We start from the raw sequence: 19,739 nt of genomic DNA, 5'->3' as shown, positions 1-19,739 counted from the left end.
ATAAATATTTTCTGCTTTATGTACTGATGTGCTTGCTTATATAAAATGCAAGGAACATTAAGGGATGACAAGGAGGAAGTGCACTTGTGTTTGTTTAACCTGTGAATTGTGTGTGTGTCAATCTCACATTCATCTCAGTAAACCCAAATTAGTGCATACTCCTCTAGAAAGACCATTTTTGAGTGGTGGTAAGAAGCAAGCAGCAGAGATTTCTGTTCAACATCTTGCCTGCAGGTAAACAACTTGGCAAATCTCTCTCCATGCAAACAAGTACAAAACCTGCTGTATACACCAGCATCCTCAAAACAGAGTTAACTAATTTAATTACATCCTAACTGAACTTCATCTACAGTGCAGTACTTCTGAAAAGGAATCTAAATTCAGAAAAAAATACCGCCTTTAGGACAGAGAAATTGGCTACACAGCAAACACTGCTTGACTGTGATCCTTCAATGATTCCACAGTGTACAAAAAGACTGGTGTGTGTATACATATATACACCATATGTTTATATATATATATATTTAAATAGACTCAGTAGTGGCCACATCAGCCCTATCCATGTGCTGTGGTCCAAGCACATCTGACCAGGCCTACCTACATTTGAAAGCATTGACTAGCAGACCTATGCACAAGCTTGCATCCTAGAAAGTGGAGCTGGCAGGCAGTGCAGGAACACAGTACAACAGTTCTTGCTGTGCATGAGAACATACTCCGATGGTGATTTGATGTGGCCGGCACCGTCAGTTCCCATGATTTCACAGGAATCTCACTGACGCAGCTGTCCTGGAACCCCCAGGTTTTGCTGGCTCACAACTAGAAGATACGCGTCCTCCCTGAAAGAAGAAGCCTTACGCTTCTTGCTTTTGCTATTACAGCAAAATGGAAAGCAGGTACAATGAAAATATGAAACCTGAAGATACCCAAAAAAAAAAAAAAAAAAGAACTATATTTTAAGATGCAAAGCAATTTTTATTTTTTTGTTGTTGCTGTTTGTTTTGTTTGCTTTGTTGTTGTTTTTTTGTTTTGTTTTTTGTTTTGTTTTGTTGTTGTTGTTTTTTTGTTTTGTTTTGTTTTGTTTTGTTGGTTTTTTTTGCTTTTTATTTTCCAAATATTGTACTTGAAAGACGGTTTACAACCTTAAACCACACAGATTTGAGAAGGGCTTCACTGAAGGATCGACTACAAGGCACACCCCTGCTGTCACCACAGGCCACCAAACGGGCCGGCTGTTTTCCTCCCCTAGCACCTGGGCTGTGCCAAGCTAGCCCGGAGCTCCTGCCCAGCCCGGCTGCGCAGCGCACTGCAGATCGTGAACACAAAGCAAAGCCCTGCCCGCGCAGCCTGCTCGGGAAGGCACACACCGCACAGGCGCTGGATATGCACCCCCGAGCGGGCAGCTTCCCCCCCAGCGGCTTCCTAGCGCCGGCAGACACTCAGCGGGGCCCCTGCTGCTGCTCCCCGCCCGCAGCCCCACTCACCCCGCCAGTCCCGCTCCTCCGGCCCGGCCCGGGCCTGCTCCGGCGGCCTGACGAGAACTACAAACCCCAGCAGTCCGCGCGGCCGCTGCCTCCATGGCAACGGGGCGCCCGCTGTGGGGACTCCATGGCTGCGGGGAGCGGCCCGAGGGGCTGAGGAGTCTGTACCAGTCCCTGTCCCAGTCCCAGTCCCTGTCCTTGTTCTGTCCCTGCCCAAGTGTTCTGCTTTTCAATTCCAGGCCGTGTTTTTTACAGAATTCCGCAGAACTCCTACACAGTTCTCACAGAACCAAAAATGCACACTTCATTTATTCAAGTAAAGTTAAACGCTTTCCTAGAGCACTTACAACACGCTTCCTTCACGCCTTTTCTTTTTTTTCTCTCAGATACCAAAACATGGCCCAGTCAGCGGACGCAATGTCACTGCAGATGGTGTCAGCTGTCAGTAATTCCTCCTTGCTTCAGCCGGGCTGTTCGCTGCTGAATTTTGATGGGCATGTCTTCTTTTTTGGGCAGAAAGGGTGGCCGAAGAGATCCTGCCCCACTGGTGTTTTCTTTCTTGATATAAAGCAGAATGAGCTCAAAATGAAACCTGTTCTCTTCTCTAAGGATTCCTGTTATCTTCCCCCTCTCCGCTACCCCGCAATTTGCACGTTTAGAGGCAATGAGGAGTCTGATAAGCACCAGTATATCATTCATGGTGGGAAAACACCTAACAATGATCTTTCTGACAAGATCTACATTATGAGTCTAGTAAGCAAAACTAGCAAGAAAACCACTTTTCAATGTGTTGAGAAAGATCTGGGTGGAGATGTTCCTGAAGCTAGATATGGACATACAATTAACGTAGTTCATAGCCGGGGAAAAAGCATGAGCGTTATATTTGGAGGTAGATCATATATTCCTCTTGCACAGAGAACCACTGAAAAATGGAACAGTGTGGTTGACTGTTTGCCATCTGTGTTTCTTGTTGATTTTGAGTTTGGATGCTGTACGTCATACATACTTCCAGAGCTCCAAGATGGACTTTCTTTCCATGTTTCAGTTGCCAGGAATGACACAATCTACATTTTGGGAGGCCATTCACTTCAAAATAACACCCGGTCGCCCAGCTTATACAAGCTAAAAGTTGACCTCCCCCTAGGCAGCCCAGCTCTGACCTGCAGTGTCTTGCCAGGGGGAATATCTGTGTCAAGTGCTATTGTGACTCAGACCAGTGATACCGAATTTGTTCTTGTTGGGGGCTACCAGTCTGACAGCCAGAAACGGTTGGTCTGTAACACCATAGTTTTGGAAGATGATAAGATAGAGATTGTTGAAAGGGCAAGCCCAGACTGGACACCAGATATTAAACACTGCAGGATGTGGTTTGGCTGTGATATGGGCAAAGGGTCTGTGTTGCTGGGCATTCCAGGGGCCAACAAACAGTTAATCTCAGATGCAAACTACTTCTACATTTTGAGATGCAAAGGAGCAGAAGAGGACGAGGAGGAAGAACTGACAGCACAAATTTGCAGTCAGGCATCTACCGAAGACCAAGGAGACTCCACTCCGTTTGAAGATTCAGAAGAGTTTTGTTTTAGTGCAGAAGCCAGTAGCTTTGATGTTGATGATATTGACACTTACAATGAAGATGATGAAGAAGATGAATCAGAAACAGGTTACTGGATCACCTGCTGTGCCAGCTGCAATATTGATATTAACACTTGGGTGCCTTTCTATTCAACAGAACTCAATAAGCCTGCAATGATCCTGTGTTCCCATGGGGCTGGCCATTGGGTCCATGCACAATGTATGGATCTGTCAGAGAGCATGCTCCTACATCTCTCAGAAGCAAATACCAAGTATTTCTGCAACGAACATGTTGATCTTAATAAAGGGCTACAAACTCCCAAAAAGGCGATGCATCTGAAAAAGCAACCCATGAAACCACTGCGCAAAAAGAAAACCATGAATTTAACAACACCAGTGAAAAAGTCCTTTCTTCGGAGATTATTTGAATAGATTTACACCACTGATTTGTATTCAACTGGGAGTCAAAGACATGGATCTTTTATTTAATTGATTATAATTATTAATTAAAATAATCAATTATCATTGCAATTTAATTTCAAAGCTCATGAATTTATTTTGTTTCTTATGTATATTTTTGCAATATCCAGATAGGAAATTTATCACAGAGGGCATTGTGCAAATATACAGCCAGATACTGTTAACTTTGTTCTGTACTATAACCAAATCCAAAGTTACCCCACCGAATTTAGTAGAACTGCTTGTAGGATAAGACCTTATCCCATGTACTCAGTAGTGTTAGCATCTGTCCATAAAAAATAAATAAATAAATAAATAACATATTGTCCATTTTAGTGTTTTATCTTAGTGAGTAGTTCTACAAATATTTGGCCTGATTTATAACTGCCTTACTCTGATTTTATGTTAAGGTAATGAACTAAAACTAGACTAATTAATCTGGTTTTAAACTGAAGTGATGGCTTAAGTCCCTTGTGTCAGAAATAATGAAATATTCAGACACTGAGGGTCAGTTTTCTCCAGGGACTTCCAAAATGAAAAGCTTACGTATCATAGAGTCATAGAATCAAAGAATCATTAAGGTTGGAAAAGACCTTCAAGATCGTCTGGTCCAACCATCACCCTACTACCCATGTCATGCATTAAACCATGTCCCTAAGCACCAGGTCCAACTCCTTGAACACCCCCAGGAACGGTGACTCCACCACTTCCCTGGGCAGCCCGTTCCAATGCCTGACTGCTCTTTCTGAGGAGAAATGTCTCACAATTTCCAACCTGAACCTCCTCTGGCACAACTTGAGGCCATTCCATTCACCACCACTCTCTAGGCCCGGCCATCCAGCCAGTTTTTAACCCAGCAGAGTGTGCCTGTCCAAGCCATGGGCTGCAGCTTCTCCAGGAGAATGCTGTGGGAGACTGTATCAAAGGCCTTTCTGAAGTCTAGGTAGACTACACCAACAGGCTTTCCCTCATCCATCAGGCAGGTCACCCAGTCATAGAAGGAGATGAGGTTGGTCAGGCAGGACTTGCCTTTCATGAACCCATGCTGACTGGGCCTGATCCCCCCAAGTTGTCCCACATACATTGCGTGATTGCATTCAAGATGACCTGTTTCATCACCTTTCCTGACACCGAGGTCAGGCTGACAGGCCTGGAGTTCCCTGGGTCCTCCTTACATCCCTCTTGTAGATAGGTATCACATTAGCAAGTCTCCAGTCATCCAGGACCTCTCCAGATGACGGAAAGCAGCCCATCAGTCACATCCAACACCTCCCTCAGCACCCTCAGGTGGATCCCATCTGGCCCCTTGAACTTGTGACACTCCAGGTGGAGCAGCAGCTCTCTAAGTGTTTCCACCTGAACTGTGGGAGGTTTCTTCTGCTCCCCATCTCAAACTTCCAGGTTGGGCAGCTGAGCACTCCAAGGATGAGTGGTCTGGCTAGTAAAGACAGATGTAAAGGAGGCATTAAGAACTTCAGCCTTTTCCTTATCCTCAGCAGTTGTGTTCCCCCCTGCATCCAGTAAAGGTTGGAGATTAACATAGAGCATTTCATTCTGGATAATCCATTTTCTGTTTTGAAAGGTACTGAATGCTTGTATGTCAGTTTTGGCTAGAGTTATGGACTATCACCTCACAGTAAAAAAAAATAAATTCCTTTTTTAAACCACTGTGCTCAACAACTGACTTTTGTTTGTATTTTTAAATATATATCAGCTAATAAAGTTTATAATAAAAATGGGTGTTGGTTTTTGGTTTTGTTTTGTTTTGTTTTTCTTTCCCATCTACCCATGGGCTAAACCAAACATTATAAATCCCAAAGTCTATGACAGGACAACATGTGTGCACATGTGCTTGGGAGGTCCATCTGAAGTCTAATAAGGAGTCTGGCTTCACAGCCACCCCATGCTGTGAGTTTCCATTGACTTCAGAAGAAGTCCCTTCTGATCAACACAACTCTTATTATTACTTCAGGTACTCCACTAAACTTTCTCTGCTCCCCCAAGGGTGACTGTGTAGAGTGTGAAAATACGAAAGTGCAAGCTGCAGCTCAGAATGAGTCATTGAGCCAGTGGAGCATTGTGAAGGTGGAAACAAATGCAGCTGGCTGCTCAAAGCATGAGGACAAGATTGGATTCAGATTGAAAAGGATGTTGTCAAGGTTGAATAACCCAAGAGTTTACTAACTTTTTTTGTGGATCCTTTTATTGGCTATCTGTAAAGCCTCATCACTCTTGACTATTTTTTATTTTTATTACTGTTCCAAACATCTTTTCAAAAAATCAATACTATCCTCTGAACTTTTGTGAGCCAACATTAATAGTTCAGTATCCACATTCTAGTTCTCGTGCTGGACCCCTGAATAAAACAGAAAAGCAACAGGAGCAGCTGTCAGCCACCAGAGCAGTATGTGCAGACCCTGAGCAGTCACCCCTTTACAAAGCACCGACGTGTTCCCATCAACACAAATGTGTGTGCACAGTAGTCCCCTTGACACCTTCATGAGTCAACAGTGGAGGGTAGTAAAGGGCAACAAGACAACATTTCAGTTTCCCACCTATTTATATGCTGAGGGAGGTTATAATACGGGAAGAGCTTAGGAGTGGGAGGTAGATCATCCCGAGACCCCTCTCATCAGTTTGATAGTAGTAAAAACCCATAGAATTTAATGCCTGTTTCTTGTTTCCTTTGTCATGCTCCTTTCTGAGCTCAGAGTACGTAATGCTGTATTTTCCAAAGGAATACATGAAAATTATGGCCATGTGAAGTCCCTTCAAACTGGTGAAATTCAATAAACAACATCCCCTTACATGTCATAGGTCTTACTCAGCTCAATTGTCTTTAAAATATACATTTAGCACACGTGACAAACTTCATTTACATCAAAAACAAAAAATACCCTCAGCAAAAATTAAAGAACATCATCACAACACCAACAGGTGGACACTATGCACACACAACAACAAGCCCCTTCCCCATTTTACAACAGCAAAGCACTCCTCACAATTATTCCACTCCCTGGCGATGCCCAGTCTGTGTTTTGCTTGTTACCTCTCCCAATTACCATCGATATCTCAAAGTCCTGAGGCCCATCATCAAGCAACAAATTTGTTTGGTCTGTGCCTTCTTTTTTTTAATGTATGTGTTACTTGGCAAGGAGGGAGAAATTGCTTAGTCAAACCATGTCCCAGCCTCACAGCAAAGGGTAGTACAACAAGCATTAAATCACAGCTTAGAGTTACTGCTGGAAAAGAAAGTAATAAGAAAGGTAAAATGTAATATTCCTAAGGACTCAAACATACAGAGATACATGATCAACAACCTGTAGTGAAGACACTTGACATAGCATTCAAGATTGCAGAAAATATTTAATTCCCTAATAATTCTGATGGTGCTTTTGAGGCATGTGCTTGTTAGAGTATTGATCGTCTTCAAAACCAGCTGATCAATACAAGATGTTTCTTCCTCATGCAGGGTAGAATTAGAAGATAAAATGAAGCAGATTTGAGTGCTGAAGTAAATCGCTGTTGTATCTGCATCCAACTGACCTATGTGTTTTGTAACCACAACAAGCAGCATCAGGGTTCCCAGTCACATTTTAGTAACACTATGTTGTTATTACCAGCTTTTAAGAGAATAATATATGGGTTTTACTGCTTGTGAAAAGTACTTGGACCCCGAAGCACCTGATTAATCTAAAGGAAAGGCACGGAACAAACTTTAGTAGTAGCACTAAAGCATGTGTCATAGTTTGGGGTGACTCATTGCACCAATAGACCACTGAAAGGAGTGGAAATAACGCTACTGGAAGCCCAAAGGAAAAGATTGAATTCAGATTGAAACAGAATCTGTAAAAATATTTCCTGGTAGATTCGGTGCAGTGCAGACAGGACTTGCTTACTTCTGTTTTTAATGATAGGTGGCTATAGCTCCCTCCACATTTTATTCCTACCCTGTCCCATTTCAAACAAAACTAAACTTCTGAGAATCTATTGAGCAACAGCTCCTGAAAATCAAACTCCAGCTTGGTATCCGTGTTTGGCATTTGAAAATTGTGACACCAAAGCCCCTCTTTTCTTTAACAAAAAGCAAGATGATCATGTTATAAACCTTCAAATTTCTCAAAACACACGTGTACACAGGAAGAAGAGAACACTGGCCACTGCCACGTGTGCAGGGCCACCTTCAGGTGGTAGCTGTCCTTGTATTCCCTTGTCCACTGGCTCAAAATGCCCATCTTCGCAGGAAGGGCCGGGCACTGAAAATACAGCGATCTCACCTCTTGGCCTCTCTCCTGGTGCTGCTAGATAAAGTGCTGATTAAATCCTTTCTATTATGTCTTTTCGGACTACAGACGATATTAAGCTTGATGCAGAAGGTAGAGAAGCTGCCCCACTCAGGAGTTGCAGCTGGTCGGCTCTGAAAATCGTGCCACACTCAGTCATCTGAAGCTGTGCGCTGAAGAAGAACAATGTTAGGCCTCATTATTCTTCATCTGATTCTGGTTCTAATGAGAATACATGGAAAGTAAAGTTCAGTCAGTTATTATGGATTTAGGAATAAAGGAATTAAATCATCCTAATTTACCAGGAAGCTCTCTGGAGATTGGGTTTGTTTGTTTTTTTTTTGTTTTTTTTTTTATGGTTTCCAATTTTTTCCATCCAGCAAATTTTATTCACGGTCAGCTGAAAGAACTAAGTTGGTTACATAAAGTCTAGGAATTAGATGTCTAATTACCTGATTGCAGCAGGAAATCAGGTAGCTAATAATGTAAATGCTCAATTTGCTTATCATTAATTCCATCCAGACTAGTTGGTTTATGTACGTTTTTTGACCCTGAGATATCATTGCAGGGGAAGTAAGGTTTTCCTAACTGGAGTAAAGGGGAACTAAAAATCATGAACTAAAAGGTAGATTGGAACTAATTTTTGCAGCTAAGTCTGTGTCAGGGAGCCAAAATTGGATGTCAAGGATGCATAGAAGCCAGTAAAGAAGCTTAACGTAGCAGTATGGATGTAACAGTGCAAGGCTGATTTTAATCAAACACCGGGGTGGCATTTGTAAATGAAGCAGAAGTAATTTACAGACTAAATGAAACTGGTTTTATTTTTCTCTCAAACAGCTGCCTGTGAAGAAAGGTGCTAAAAGGACTATTGAGATGCACGGAGCAATCTTCATTTATGTTAACGTGGTGACTTTGGAACAGGACTGGGATCCTAGCTGTAGTCTCTGAGTATTAGAACTGTCCAAATATGAAACACATCCAAAATTTGAATGAAAAGCGAGACTGTTATCATGAAATTATGTGCACAGGTGAAAAACTGATAAGAAATCCAAATCCAGAAACTTCAATATTTACAAGGCTTTTATTTTAAACAGAGTTTATGAATAAAGTAACTGGTACAATAAGAAAAAGCAAAACGATGAAGCCATGCTATGAGACATCACACAGGACTCAGCAGTCAGAAATTGGGATGCTGTAAATATCCAGAATTTGTGTCCAAACTACCTGACTAGAAGTCAACGCTGATTTGCTTAAAGTCAATAGAATTAGTCCTGTGAGGAAAAAAATATGTGAAACGAGAATCATAGCTTCCAACATAGTTCACATCGTTTCATAACAAAGCAATTCACAATATGGAGCCCTTGAATAAAACCAAACAAAACAAGATACATAATGTCATTGTATAAAAAAAAATGCAGTCAATACAATTTCAAAAAAAGAAAAGCATTCACCATGAAGTAATTACTGAAGGATTTGTACCAAGTATTAGCATTAAAAAAGAAAATGTGAAGCTTTGAGAGAGTGCCATGAATAAAAGTGTCTCCACTTTTCTAAAGCCTCTTCAACACCAAAATGCTTAACAATAGCCTGAGTAAACAAATGATGCACCTGTCTGCAGTCAAAATTTGTTTGCCTTCAGATGCATGCCAGTGTGCAAGCAGCATTGTTATTTTATTCCTGTTTACAAAGCTTCGCTTGCAGGTACCTACTCTTTCAATGATGTTTGTTTTAATGAGTTCAAAAGTCTCAAAGAGAGTCTCTTGATTTACAGGAAACGTCAACAAGGGGAAAAAGAAGAAAAGATTAAACTAGATTCAAGTCTAAGGAAAAGGAAAAAGAATAGTAATAGTTGTCTGTGTCAACTGTTCTTACCATACTTGGTGGAATGTGAAGTGTGTCCTGATGGCTCAATAACATCTCACAAAAGAATAATTTTGCATGTCCCTGAATGCCCATGGCCTGTCCCGTGCACAGTTCAGCCTGTTGAGTTCAGCCAGGATCTAAGGCTGGTCTTGAGAAATCATACATATATGGATAACATTACTCAGCCCTTTTGAAGGCAGTGAGACAAATCGCTTGCTCTTGTATAAGTGGCTTGTAAAAGTGAATTCGGAATTTGAAAATGTCAGTGAAGTCACTGAAATTACATGTGCAAAATGACCAAAGTCTGGCCTGTCTCTCCAGTGGCACATATGCAATGCAAGGAATAGGTCAGGATTTCTTGTGGGTGAAGTTCACTCCCGTGCAAAGGCAGCATGAATATATAAACCACTTAAAGGCGGTGAAAACCACCATGAGCTGAGTCAGGACTGTTAAACCAGGCTTTGGGTTATTGGTTATTCAAGTAGAGGCAAGGATAAAACCTAAGGTAATATAGTTGCCCCCAAATAAGCACACAAAAAAGAAGAAGAAAAAAAAAGCATGCAAGTATTTGCATAATTAAACACTGTAGACAAAAAAAAAAAGTTTTGTCTGCATTTACATCTAAAGGATGTTCTTTATCCTATACCTGATATTTTTACTCTATGGGAAACAGCAGTACTTGTTGTCTGCATTTATTGGTAAAAAATGATACTTATGTAAACCTGGCAGTTATGCTCTATGGGAAATACTTGTTTTATTCAAAGAATTGAAAGAAATAATTTAATCTTGAAAAGAACACTCAGTAAGTGCAGATGTATATGGTAAAACCTACAAAAAACTGCAGTTCTTATGACTGCTTAGACAATAAAAACTTTTAAGCAAAAGGCATTATTTCCAGCCCAAAATTTTGACTTAATATTAAACTATGTTTAAAGACAACATATAAAAAACAAATCCTAAATTACAAAATACTTAAAAAATTAGGATTTAAAGTAATAAAATCTAATGAAAGGCATAATCAGAATATTATTAATATTTGTACTAGTTACTAACACTTAATCCTACTTTTTCATAGTCCATAAACAGTAAATACCAGACCTTCAAAGATGGATTAAATAACATGAGCAAGATGCTGCTACCCAAACCTCAGACCATCCATTCTTTAAACATGCTGTATCTCCACGCTCACAAACCAGCTCCTGCCACATCAAAATAAAAACAAAATGCAGGTTCTTTTAGATCTGTGCTTTGATTGTTCAAGCATTTATTCTTATTTCAGAAAGGCTGGGTGGTTTAGAGGTATCTCAGATACTTCTGAGAATATTTCTTGACCAAATCATTAAATTAAATTCATATAATTTTAATGTTTTAAAATATTTTTAAGATGTAAGCATGCTTGCATTCAATGGTCAACTCACACGCTTGAATGTAAGCTTGCACTTGAACACTTTGCTGAATGAAGGTCTAGACCTGTTCCCTTACAAAGGTGATAAGTCCAGAAATATTTTAGTTTCCAAATCTCAAAGCTTATACAAGTTAACTTTGAAACCCTTTTACCCATGGCTGCTAATGAAAAACTACTTTATCCACAAGGATTACCAGTGCAATCTCATCTGATCGAAGCGGCCTCCAGTCACGTAGCAATGACACTTCAGAAAGGCAAATACCACCAACATAATGGTGCTCCTAATATAGTGTAAGATATGTAAACTGCTAACTAAACATTGTTGTAATGATGTAAAATACTATCAGCTGCAGTTCATTGTTTTCCCACTACGCCTTTATGCAAACTATCCTTGAGGTTAATAAATGTCATTCCCATTTTATATATCTAGAAAATGAGAGTGTAAGTGACACATCCCAGATGTGAAAAAGCTCAGTACGGCACACTGTCAGAGCATGTCGCAAGTGGTCAGTGAACTATTCTAACAGAGAAAATCTGAACACTGACATGTACCTGGTCGAGTTAATGCCCATCCCCTAAGAAATCACCACTCTGCTGTGACTCGTAGTCACCTGGTGAAACTGTGGGTATTCATGACGATTTACTGGTGCCTTCAGTAAGGCCAGGAATCCACCCATTAAAATTACAGATACAAATTATCCTATATGCTGAGGTTACCATCAAAATCTAAAATGCATATCAATCAACAAGCTGCACAGCAGAGCTTGAGCGTACTTTGAATAGTGAGATAAGCACAAGGCACTGCAAATGCTGATTTAGGAGCACAAAAACTGGTTTGCATTTTAGAGTAAATGGACTATGATAAAAATATCTTTAAAATATTATAGTTACCTTTCCTATATCTTTATATAGTAAATTACCTTGCCGATACCACCAGCTGCTCCTAAGCAGTACTACAATCTAAGTGTTAAATAATACTTTTAAATGTTTGAAATCAAAGTTTGCATCTTTAGTCAATATATCATATAAAAATACCTGAACTTTATCCCAGAACAATTACCCAACTGTCTCACTGCCAGACCTTGACTTATAAAAGCCAAATAACCATCAATAAAATAATCAAACCCTCTTGAAAAGTAAATAGCAAAATAGTTTAAAAAATGCAAACAGAACAAATAGCCATGCTCACTTCTTCAGCAAGTGTCATAACTCTCCAGAATCATATTCATTCCGAAGTATTGCTCTCTATAAAACCTCGTTTACTTTGGCTTTCTCATGTATAAACAACGCTGAGACCAAAATAAACTGGAGATGCTTCTTTGCAATTTGTTTCCACTTCCCTCTCACATAATAACTGGTAAATGCACCACTGCATTGCCTCCTTCGGAAGCTCCCAACAGACACGGTATTTTATTAAACTCCACTCAGCACCTTTATATAGAGTATAAAGATGATAGTTTCACACTTCCCTGTACCTCTACAGGCCTGAGAAGGAAGCTGTCTCCTCACAGGAAGACCCCATCACAAACCCAACGCCAAACACACTTTACGTTTAGAGTTCCTCTGAATCATTGCTTTCCAAAGAGACCTCCAGCGGCAAGGAATCACCTAAACTATCTTCTGGATCGATGGTGAAGCCCTGGCTTCTTAATGTTTTATGAGCATTCATGAACTTCTGGAGGTACTTAGATGTATACAGCCAGTGATGCTTCAAGACGTCCTCCATTTCATAGAATTTGGACTGCCTGGCATTCATTTTCCGGAACCTCCTAAACAGTTTGTTTCCAGACTCGTTTCCTTCACTTGCCCAGGCACCAATGGACCCATCTCTTTCAATGATTTCAGGAACATGAGCAAGGGTTTTGTGGAAATAATTTGTGATCTTGCCTTCATATCGGTACTTGAACTTTGTAGACAGGAGCTCAGCAAAACGCTGTGAATTGTAGCTGTACTGGCACAGCAATTCCGGGCACTCCTTGGCAGGGCATGAAGATCGCCACACTGGTTTCATTTTCAGATAAAGGTCCATTAGTTCCTTCAGGGCTTCATGCCTTTCCTCACACTTTATTAATTCACATACTGCCTCTACTGTCTCTTTGGACATGAGCTTTCTCGCAAAGTTTCCACTCATCCTCATCATCGGTTTTAAGTTCATCTTCTTCCTGAGGTGTTTGTCAAGAGTCAACTGCCATCTCTTCCTCTCCTCTTTAGATACATCGGGATTCTTGTAGACTTCACCGATCTCCATCTGGAAAATCCTGTAGAACTCCGTTGCATTGCCAATGTCACAGTGCAACGCGTCTATGGAGGGCACAGTCTCAATAAAAGGCTTGGCTGAAACACCCTTCACTCTGTCACGGAGCTCATCAATAGATTCGTGATAAGGGTTGGACCTCCATATTTCATACCTCTCCAGATTTTCAGCGTGGCTCCTGGTGATGGAGTGGAAGACCAAATTCTGGGATGCCTCCAGGCGGGTCGCGTCACAGAGGGTACAGATGTAGGTGGAACCTGAGGCCTCCAGCCCTTCCACTTCCCGTACAAGTTTCTCATCGTATCCTGTACCCCGAAAGATGAATTTGAATGTTCTCAGGATGCCTCCCATTTCGAGTAGCAGTTCGCTGTCCTTCATAGCCTCTCTTTCTGCTATGAGAGGGCTGAGGATCGCCGTCAGAGTTTCATGATCCGATTCGTCGGCCAGCATAAGGCACAAGGGCTTGCAACATAACTCTGAATTGGGCTTTACTTCTTCAAAGATCCTTACCCTTTCATTCCCATGGGCTATAGAAATGTTCATAACTGTAAAAGAAAAGCGAACGGCCTTCTCTGGGACAGCAGGCCCATTTCCGTGCTTCTCGCTGACATCTCCCATTCCATCACAGGACTCTTTTACTACCACAGTGAAGGGACCGTTCAAATAGTCATCCAGGTTTTTTGCTTTCATGCCCTCCAAGATCTCTTCTTCCATGTCCTTTAAGGCAGAAACCAAGGCTGTATCATATCGAAATCTCTTTGCAATTGTGTCTACCGGGTAGTCATCAATTGAGAGTGGCAATCCTGATAGTCCATCTATAATTCCCACTTCTGTGTTAGCGGAGACGCTTTTCAAGGGAGGTTTCCACTCGAATGGATGATAACCTGGTAAGAGAGCTTTCTCAGCAGTGCGAAGAGCATGCAGTGGCTGGAAAATCTGCCTCCCACTGACAGCTTTTACAGTTCTATACATTTTGTGATATTGGCTACAGCTGAGGAACGTGTTGACTCGGATTGCCAGGCAGACAGCAGGGTGGAGTCCAGATCCCCTCCCTTGCATTATAGCCTCCAATTCATCTGCTTGTTTGTGTTCATTTTTTGCTCTTAAAGCTAACAGGAACAAAGTCATGCATACGGCCTTTATATCACCACCCTCTTCTTTCTCAGCAAAAGCCTTGACTTGACGTTTCAGTTCTCTCAGACGATGTTTCTGAGCTCTCCTGGTCAAAGACAGAAGATGCTGCCTTGGTCGGCCACCTTTATTTATGTGGCTATAGAGCTCTCTATCTTTCATCTCCTTGTGGCTGGAGAGGTGTTGGCCATATTTTCCATGCAAAATCTCTTCATCACATTCCTTTACAGGGCATCTTATGCTCAGGCTATCAAGGATGTTCAAGAATGATCTCACTGGGGTAACCAGATCAGTAGGGAAGCAAGGATACCAGCAGGAAGGGCAATAGCTGCCCATAACTTTGATGCATTTAAGGATGCAAGTTCTGCAAAACAAGTGTCTACATGTTGTTTCCACTGGATCTGCCAAAATATGTTCACAGATCTGGCAAGAGATGGATTTAATGAAATCTACTGGATAATCAACCGCAAGCAGCTTGGTGCTGAGATGTGTATTCTTGCAGTTGGTGATCTCTTTCATTACATTTTTGTTATTCATCTGTGCTTGGTTCTTTACGCCTCTGTTAACTCGAGCACGTTCTGCAATGGTCTTCACACGTTTGCCGTGTTGTACACTGGGTAGCTGGCTTTTTCTTTTGACTCCTCGGCTGGTACCGTGGCACACATCACAGTTTGCAGAGTGGGGTTGCCACTCCATCGTGCTGTTCCTAGGAAAATACACTTCACATGGAGTGTTACTGAATTTCCTGTGGATAATACTCCAGCAGTTGTGACAAAATCGAGTGGGATGGATAGTGTCAACATCCCCTCTCACATCAATCTTAAAAACCTTAGCGATAAGATCTGGCCAAGAGGTTGCTTTTTTCTCTTTCTTTCTCAGAAGACACAGAGTTTCATCATCCACTGGCCCATGTACTGGATGACTTCTCTTGTTACAGTCACTCTTAAATGAAACTCCACAGATGCGGCAAAGTTGCTTCAGGTTGTTCTGATGCTCTGTGTTGTCTTGTATTTTCATGTCATTGGCATCTTTCCCAAGTGCCTGCCTATTGCCCATTAAGTCCGTCTGTGTCAGAATTTTTTCTCCTCTTGGAACTCCTTCATCTTTATGCAGCATGATGTCTTTGTCTGTAGAAGCTACCTCTTCTGCCTGATCCTTGTTTATGCACTGGCTGTTATCAGAAGATGTTTTTTCAGATGGTCTCACTTTAAACAGCTTGAATTTCCATTCAGAAAATTTTGTATAAGGATGCTGAATCTCTTCAGGCAGGTCCATTTGAGATGCTATCGACATCTCCGGTGTGTCAGAAACCAAATCACCTAAGAAAGAGAAGGAATCTGTAAGTTATCTTATTCTTCAAAATGAGAAATAATGCCAGTACATAAGCACATCCACTTTAACTGAGAAATGCTTTGAAGGTAAGTTACCTTCTTGGCCAAGACACCTACTGACCTGAGGGGCCCACATGTGGATGTCCACTCAGTTCCTCAGATAAGCACCTGACTGTGTTTTGTCTTTCATGCTGAGGCATCCACAATCCATTACAACACCAATGCACACTGCATAGAGCCATTAGACATCAGGTACTAATATCCCAATCTGCCTCTTTCTTCTTATACCTGACAGGGCTTGCCATAAGTAAAGCTATCAGAGAGCAGAATTACATTCAGAAAGTGTGGTGACTTTTTCACATGGAACCAAATCAGAGTGGCCAATTCAAGACACAATTTTGTCTGTCTCACGCTATATTATTAAAGTCACGGAGACCACTGCTCTCACACCACTTCTTAGTCCTTGATTCTGAGCTCAAGTGTCTAATGCATGCCCTTCTACACAGGCGGAGCAGCAAACACGACTCAGTCCCTATGTAGACTTTATTCAGACCTCAATTTTGTAAGGTACTTTAGTATGTGCATGCTGAATGTGAGTGGCTCCATTAGAGCTGTAGGAGTGTATCCTCTGTCGATGTAAAGCACTATAGTTCCCTGGATTCTAAAGGAGATACGGCAATTTATACTGGCTGCATATTTGCTCTAGAGAGAATATTTATACATTTCAAGTTAGTCATCTGTTTAAGTACCCTGCTGAGAACTCTGTTTGTAAGGATTACTGGTACTGGAAAGCTGTAAATGTCTGCTCAAATTTGACCCCAATTTTAGCTTCCATAGAGACGCAACCAAAAGTAATATCAGTGTGGTTGCCATGGGAATATGGTATTGTATAAAAATAAATACAAGACTTTCACTTCAAACACTGAAACTTTGTGCTACTGCATCAGACTTAGAAAACAAAATCTTGTAGAAACAAATACAAAAGTGACTAACCTGTTTTTCATTACCTGACTATGAGAAGTGCTGAAGGTGAACAAACAGCATAGAGAAGATTAAATTATATTTCCTAATATGATTGGGGTGAGGAAAAAAAAAAAAAAAGAGAGAGAGAGAGAAAAACTAAACATTAAGACTATATACGCTGAATGAGAAATTACATGGGTATGGCTTTGGTTTCTCTGACTGATTACATCCCCACTTAGCCATTCAATTAACTTGCTAGAAATCTCAGTTCTGTGTCTACTTGGAAGGTGTCCTTCATAAGAAATACATCCAAGCCATGGTCTAAAGTGACGATGCTCAGTGTGTTTCTGAGATTATTTCATTTATAACCCTTCAATAAAGCAACATTTCTGCACAACCTTTCAGAGTCAGTTGGGAAAGGACAGCATGCTTTGATAAAGCTCCAGGCCCAGAAAGACAAATCAGTCTACTCAGCTTTTTCCTTAAGAGCTCTGTTTAAGTTCAAAATTGTTCATTAGGCCTTGGCAACTAAAAGTAAGGTTTGTTTCCTTCCCAGCTTCTCTTCATTTCATCCCAGTGAGAACAAGCTGCCCATACTGCTGTCCCCATCTGCCTGCATTGCTCCATCTACCTGCCCGTGCTGCTGAACATCACTGCCTGCACTGCATCCCCTGCTGCCATCGCCGAGGCAGCCTGGCAACATGCTTGCTTGTGCTCTGCTGCCCACAGATCTGCCATGCACAGCTGTGCCCAGATACATCACAGCATTGACACCGTCCCCCTTTCTTGGCTGTGTCCTGTGGCAGACATGGTAAATTCTATCCACTGAGCAACAACCTGCTTGCCCCTGAATAGTCCTGCTTTGCTACAGATAGCACGGACGCTCTGTTAGCTGCAGAGCTAGGTGCCCTGTGCTGGCCACACATCCCTTTCTGCCACGTAACACCTACGCAAAGTCATCTCCCGCAGCAACTTCAGAGTGTCTCAAACCACAAGCAATGCCTCCTCAGGGTGATATCTATTTCATTGTAAAGAAATAACCAGCACCAAATACATTTAGAGCAATATATTTAATACTTTCTCTCCTCATCTGGCCTTTTGACTAAGTGCCACCGTGGTACCATGCTGACTTCCAAACCCATGGCCAATGCTATTAATCATCAACTGAATCAGACAGGGTTTACTTCTGCTCAAGAAAAGTTCAAACAGTTTCTTGTGGGCTTTGTTGTGTGTTTTTTTTTCTTTTCTTTTCTTTTTTTTTTTTTTTTGGTTGGTTGGTTTTTTTTCTTTCTTTTTTTTTTTTTGCTTGTTTGTTTTTTTTGTTTTTGCCTTCATTTAACATGCCCCACAATAAATGAATGACCAACAAGCCCTTTCAGGTCACCCGACCTTCATCTTCTGCAGGAGATAATACCTGCCAGCAGGCTACTCATCAAACACTTTGAATTGCCTGGCTCCCAGGCAGTGGAGTTTTCAGCAGCTCTCTCAGGAGAGCTAGAAATATTCCCAGTGCTGGGAATATTTCCTGATAGATTTGCCTTTGGTCTGTTATTCTAGTTGAGGGTCACAGCAAACAATCTTTCTCCTTGCTATTTATCCCGCTCAGATTCTTACAGAGTGAACCCCAGCCATGAACCCCAGCCACGGTTATTTAATCAACTCTGACAGCTGTGTTCAGTATCACCTCTTTTTACCTTGAAAGGGGAAAAGAAATCCCTTCCCAGCTCACAATATTTCATACACTTCTGAAGAACAGCAAGATTATAATACTTTTACTCATGCCAAGGAAGACCTTGCTTTATGAATAGTCTCACTGCACGTATAAAATAAAATCATTGACCTGCACATTAAAATGGGAAAAATGAATCAACACTCGGATGTCCTACAAGTACCTGGGTTGCTGTCATTAGTACTGCCAGCCTACCTTTAGCTCACTGTCAGAGCGCAGAGCTGCGGCTATGTCTGCTCGGTTTGCTCCAAATGTCAAGCTTGCGTGCTCTCTCTCATGCGTGCTCTCGCTCCTTCTTTGCCCCTCTGCTTTTTAAAGACACTGCAGTGCTGTTTATCTCACTTATCCCTGTCCCTCCGAGCTCCCAGTACCACCCTGCTGCTAACCACAGGTTACTTCAACTAAACACAATAGAGAACTCTCAAATCCAGGTGGCACCTGGCAATTTGTGAGGCTTAACCACAAAATTCATAAAAACAAGGTCTTCTCGTGTGAGGCTCCTGGGCTCTGAGATAAGTATGCAGAGCCCCTCTGAGGAGCACCTGCACTGTTTGTTAACACAAAGTTTTGCATTCGGCTTTCTTCTTTGTAGCTTCAGAGCTAGATTCTTCTCTGTCAGCTATCAGAGAGGAGCCCCTGGTGTCTGGTCACACTGCTGTCACACACCACAGCCCTCACTGAAGGCCAGCTGCCTGCTTTCTAGGTCAGCCAAGCTTCTGGGCTTTGGGTAGACAGACAACGGTGTCCTTTCTGCTGTCCTTCCTGCTGATCCAAGTATCTCACCTTCTGGGATATTACCCAGCTGGTGACATCTTGAAAAGCCCAGACAGGAGAACAAATCACCGATGTGAAAACCAGTTGTATATTCGGAGTGACTTGTGTGACATACTACACCAGGCATAGGCCTCAAGTGTCCATCCGCAAAGAGTGGGCAGTAGAGCTGAACACTCATGCTTAGTTTCCACAGAGCTACTGTCTGAGAAACTGTCTCCATGTGTGAAAACCAATTCTGCCACACAGCAACACCCTGAAAGATTTTGGGCTCCACGCATAGCGTTGTGCAACAGATTTTAATGATCCACCAAGCCCTTCCAACTCACGCTCCGGAAGTAGGAGCTTGCAACAGCAACACTTGCTACAGGTAAAAAAGGTGGGAGGATTCCCGCCCCATTATCACCTTTGATCTTGTAGAACATCAGTTGCTCCTGGTTGTAGGATGGTTGTAAGACTTATAAGATGACAATTCTTAGAGAAGTGTAGTTAGACCCGAG

At 41.8% G+C, this 19,739-nt stretch overlaps 3 protein-coding genes across 6 annotated transcripts in view; 1 reads left to right on the top strand and 2 right to left on the bottom strand.

Annotated features, from left to right (window-relative positions):
• The window catches only part of IFTAP (intraflagellar transport associated protein), a 40,713-nt gene extending 38,965 nt beyond the window's left edge, over nt 1–1,748 (bottom strand). Inside the window, 1 exon segment of the mRNA XM_068684689.1 lies at nt 1,482–1,748. Coding sequence (XP_068540790.1) covers nt 1,482–1,576 — 95 coding nt within the window. The 5' untranslated portion in view covers nt 1,577–1,748.
• The window catches only part of RAG2 (recombination activating 2), a 486,146-nt gene extending 480,929 nt beyond the window's left edge, over nt 1–5,217 (top strand). For all 4 annotated transcript variants that reach the window (XM_068684686.1, XM_068684687.1, XM_068684685.1 and 1 more), the window contains one exon: nt 1,865–5,217. In XM_068684686.1, coding sequence (XP_068540787.1) covers nt 1,875–3,482 — 1,608 coding nt within the window. In that variant the 5' untranslated portion in view covers nt 1,865–1,874 and the 3' untranslated portion in view covers nt 3,483–5,217. The remainder of the gene's footprint in view (nt 1–1,864) is intronic.
• A 627-nt stretch (nt 5,218–5,844) lies between these two features.
• On the bottom strand, nt 5,845–15,758 carry RAG1 (recombination activating 1). The gene is made up of 2 exons (XM_068684684.1): nt 11,255–15,758; nt 5,845–8,014 (listed from the first exon to the last, which is right to left on the bottom strand). The coding sequence occupies exon 1, from the start codon at nt 15,736–15,738 to the stop codon at nt 12,613–12,615; it is 3,126 nt and encodes a 1,041-aa protein (XP_068540785.1). The 5' UTR covers nt 15,739–15,758; the 3' UTR covers nt 5,845–8,014; nt 11,255–12,612.
• Between the last annotated feature and the right edge of the window lie 3,981 nt (nt 15,759–19,739).

The sequence above is a fragment of the Anas acuta genome, chromosome 5 (genome assembly GCF_963932015.1).
Source record: "Anas acuta chromosome 5, bAnaAcu1.1, whole genome shotgun sequence".
In the NCBI taxonomy this organism is placed as follows: domain Eukaryota; kingdom Metazoa; phylum Chordata; class Aves; order Anseriformes; family Anatidae; genus Anas; species Anas acuta.
The sequence above is the reverse complement of the archived record's forward strand: the minus strand, read 5'-3'. Positions and strand labels throughout refer to the sequence as shown.

Coding starts and splice junctions, on each gene's coding strand:
- RAG1 (XM_068684684.1), bottom strand. CDS start 15,738: ATGTCGATAGCATCTCAAATGGACCTGCCTGAAGAGATTCAGCATCCT.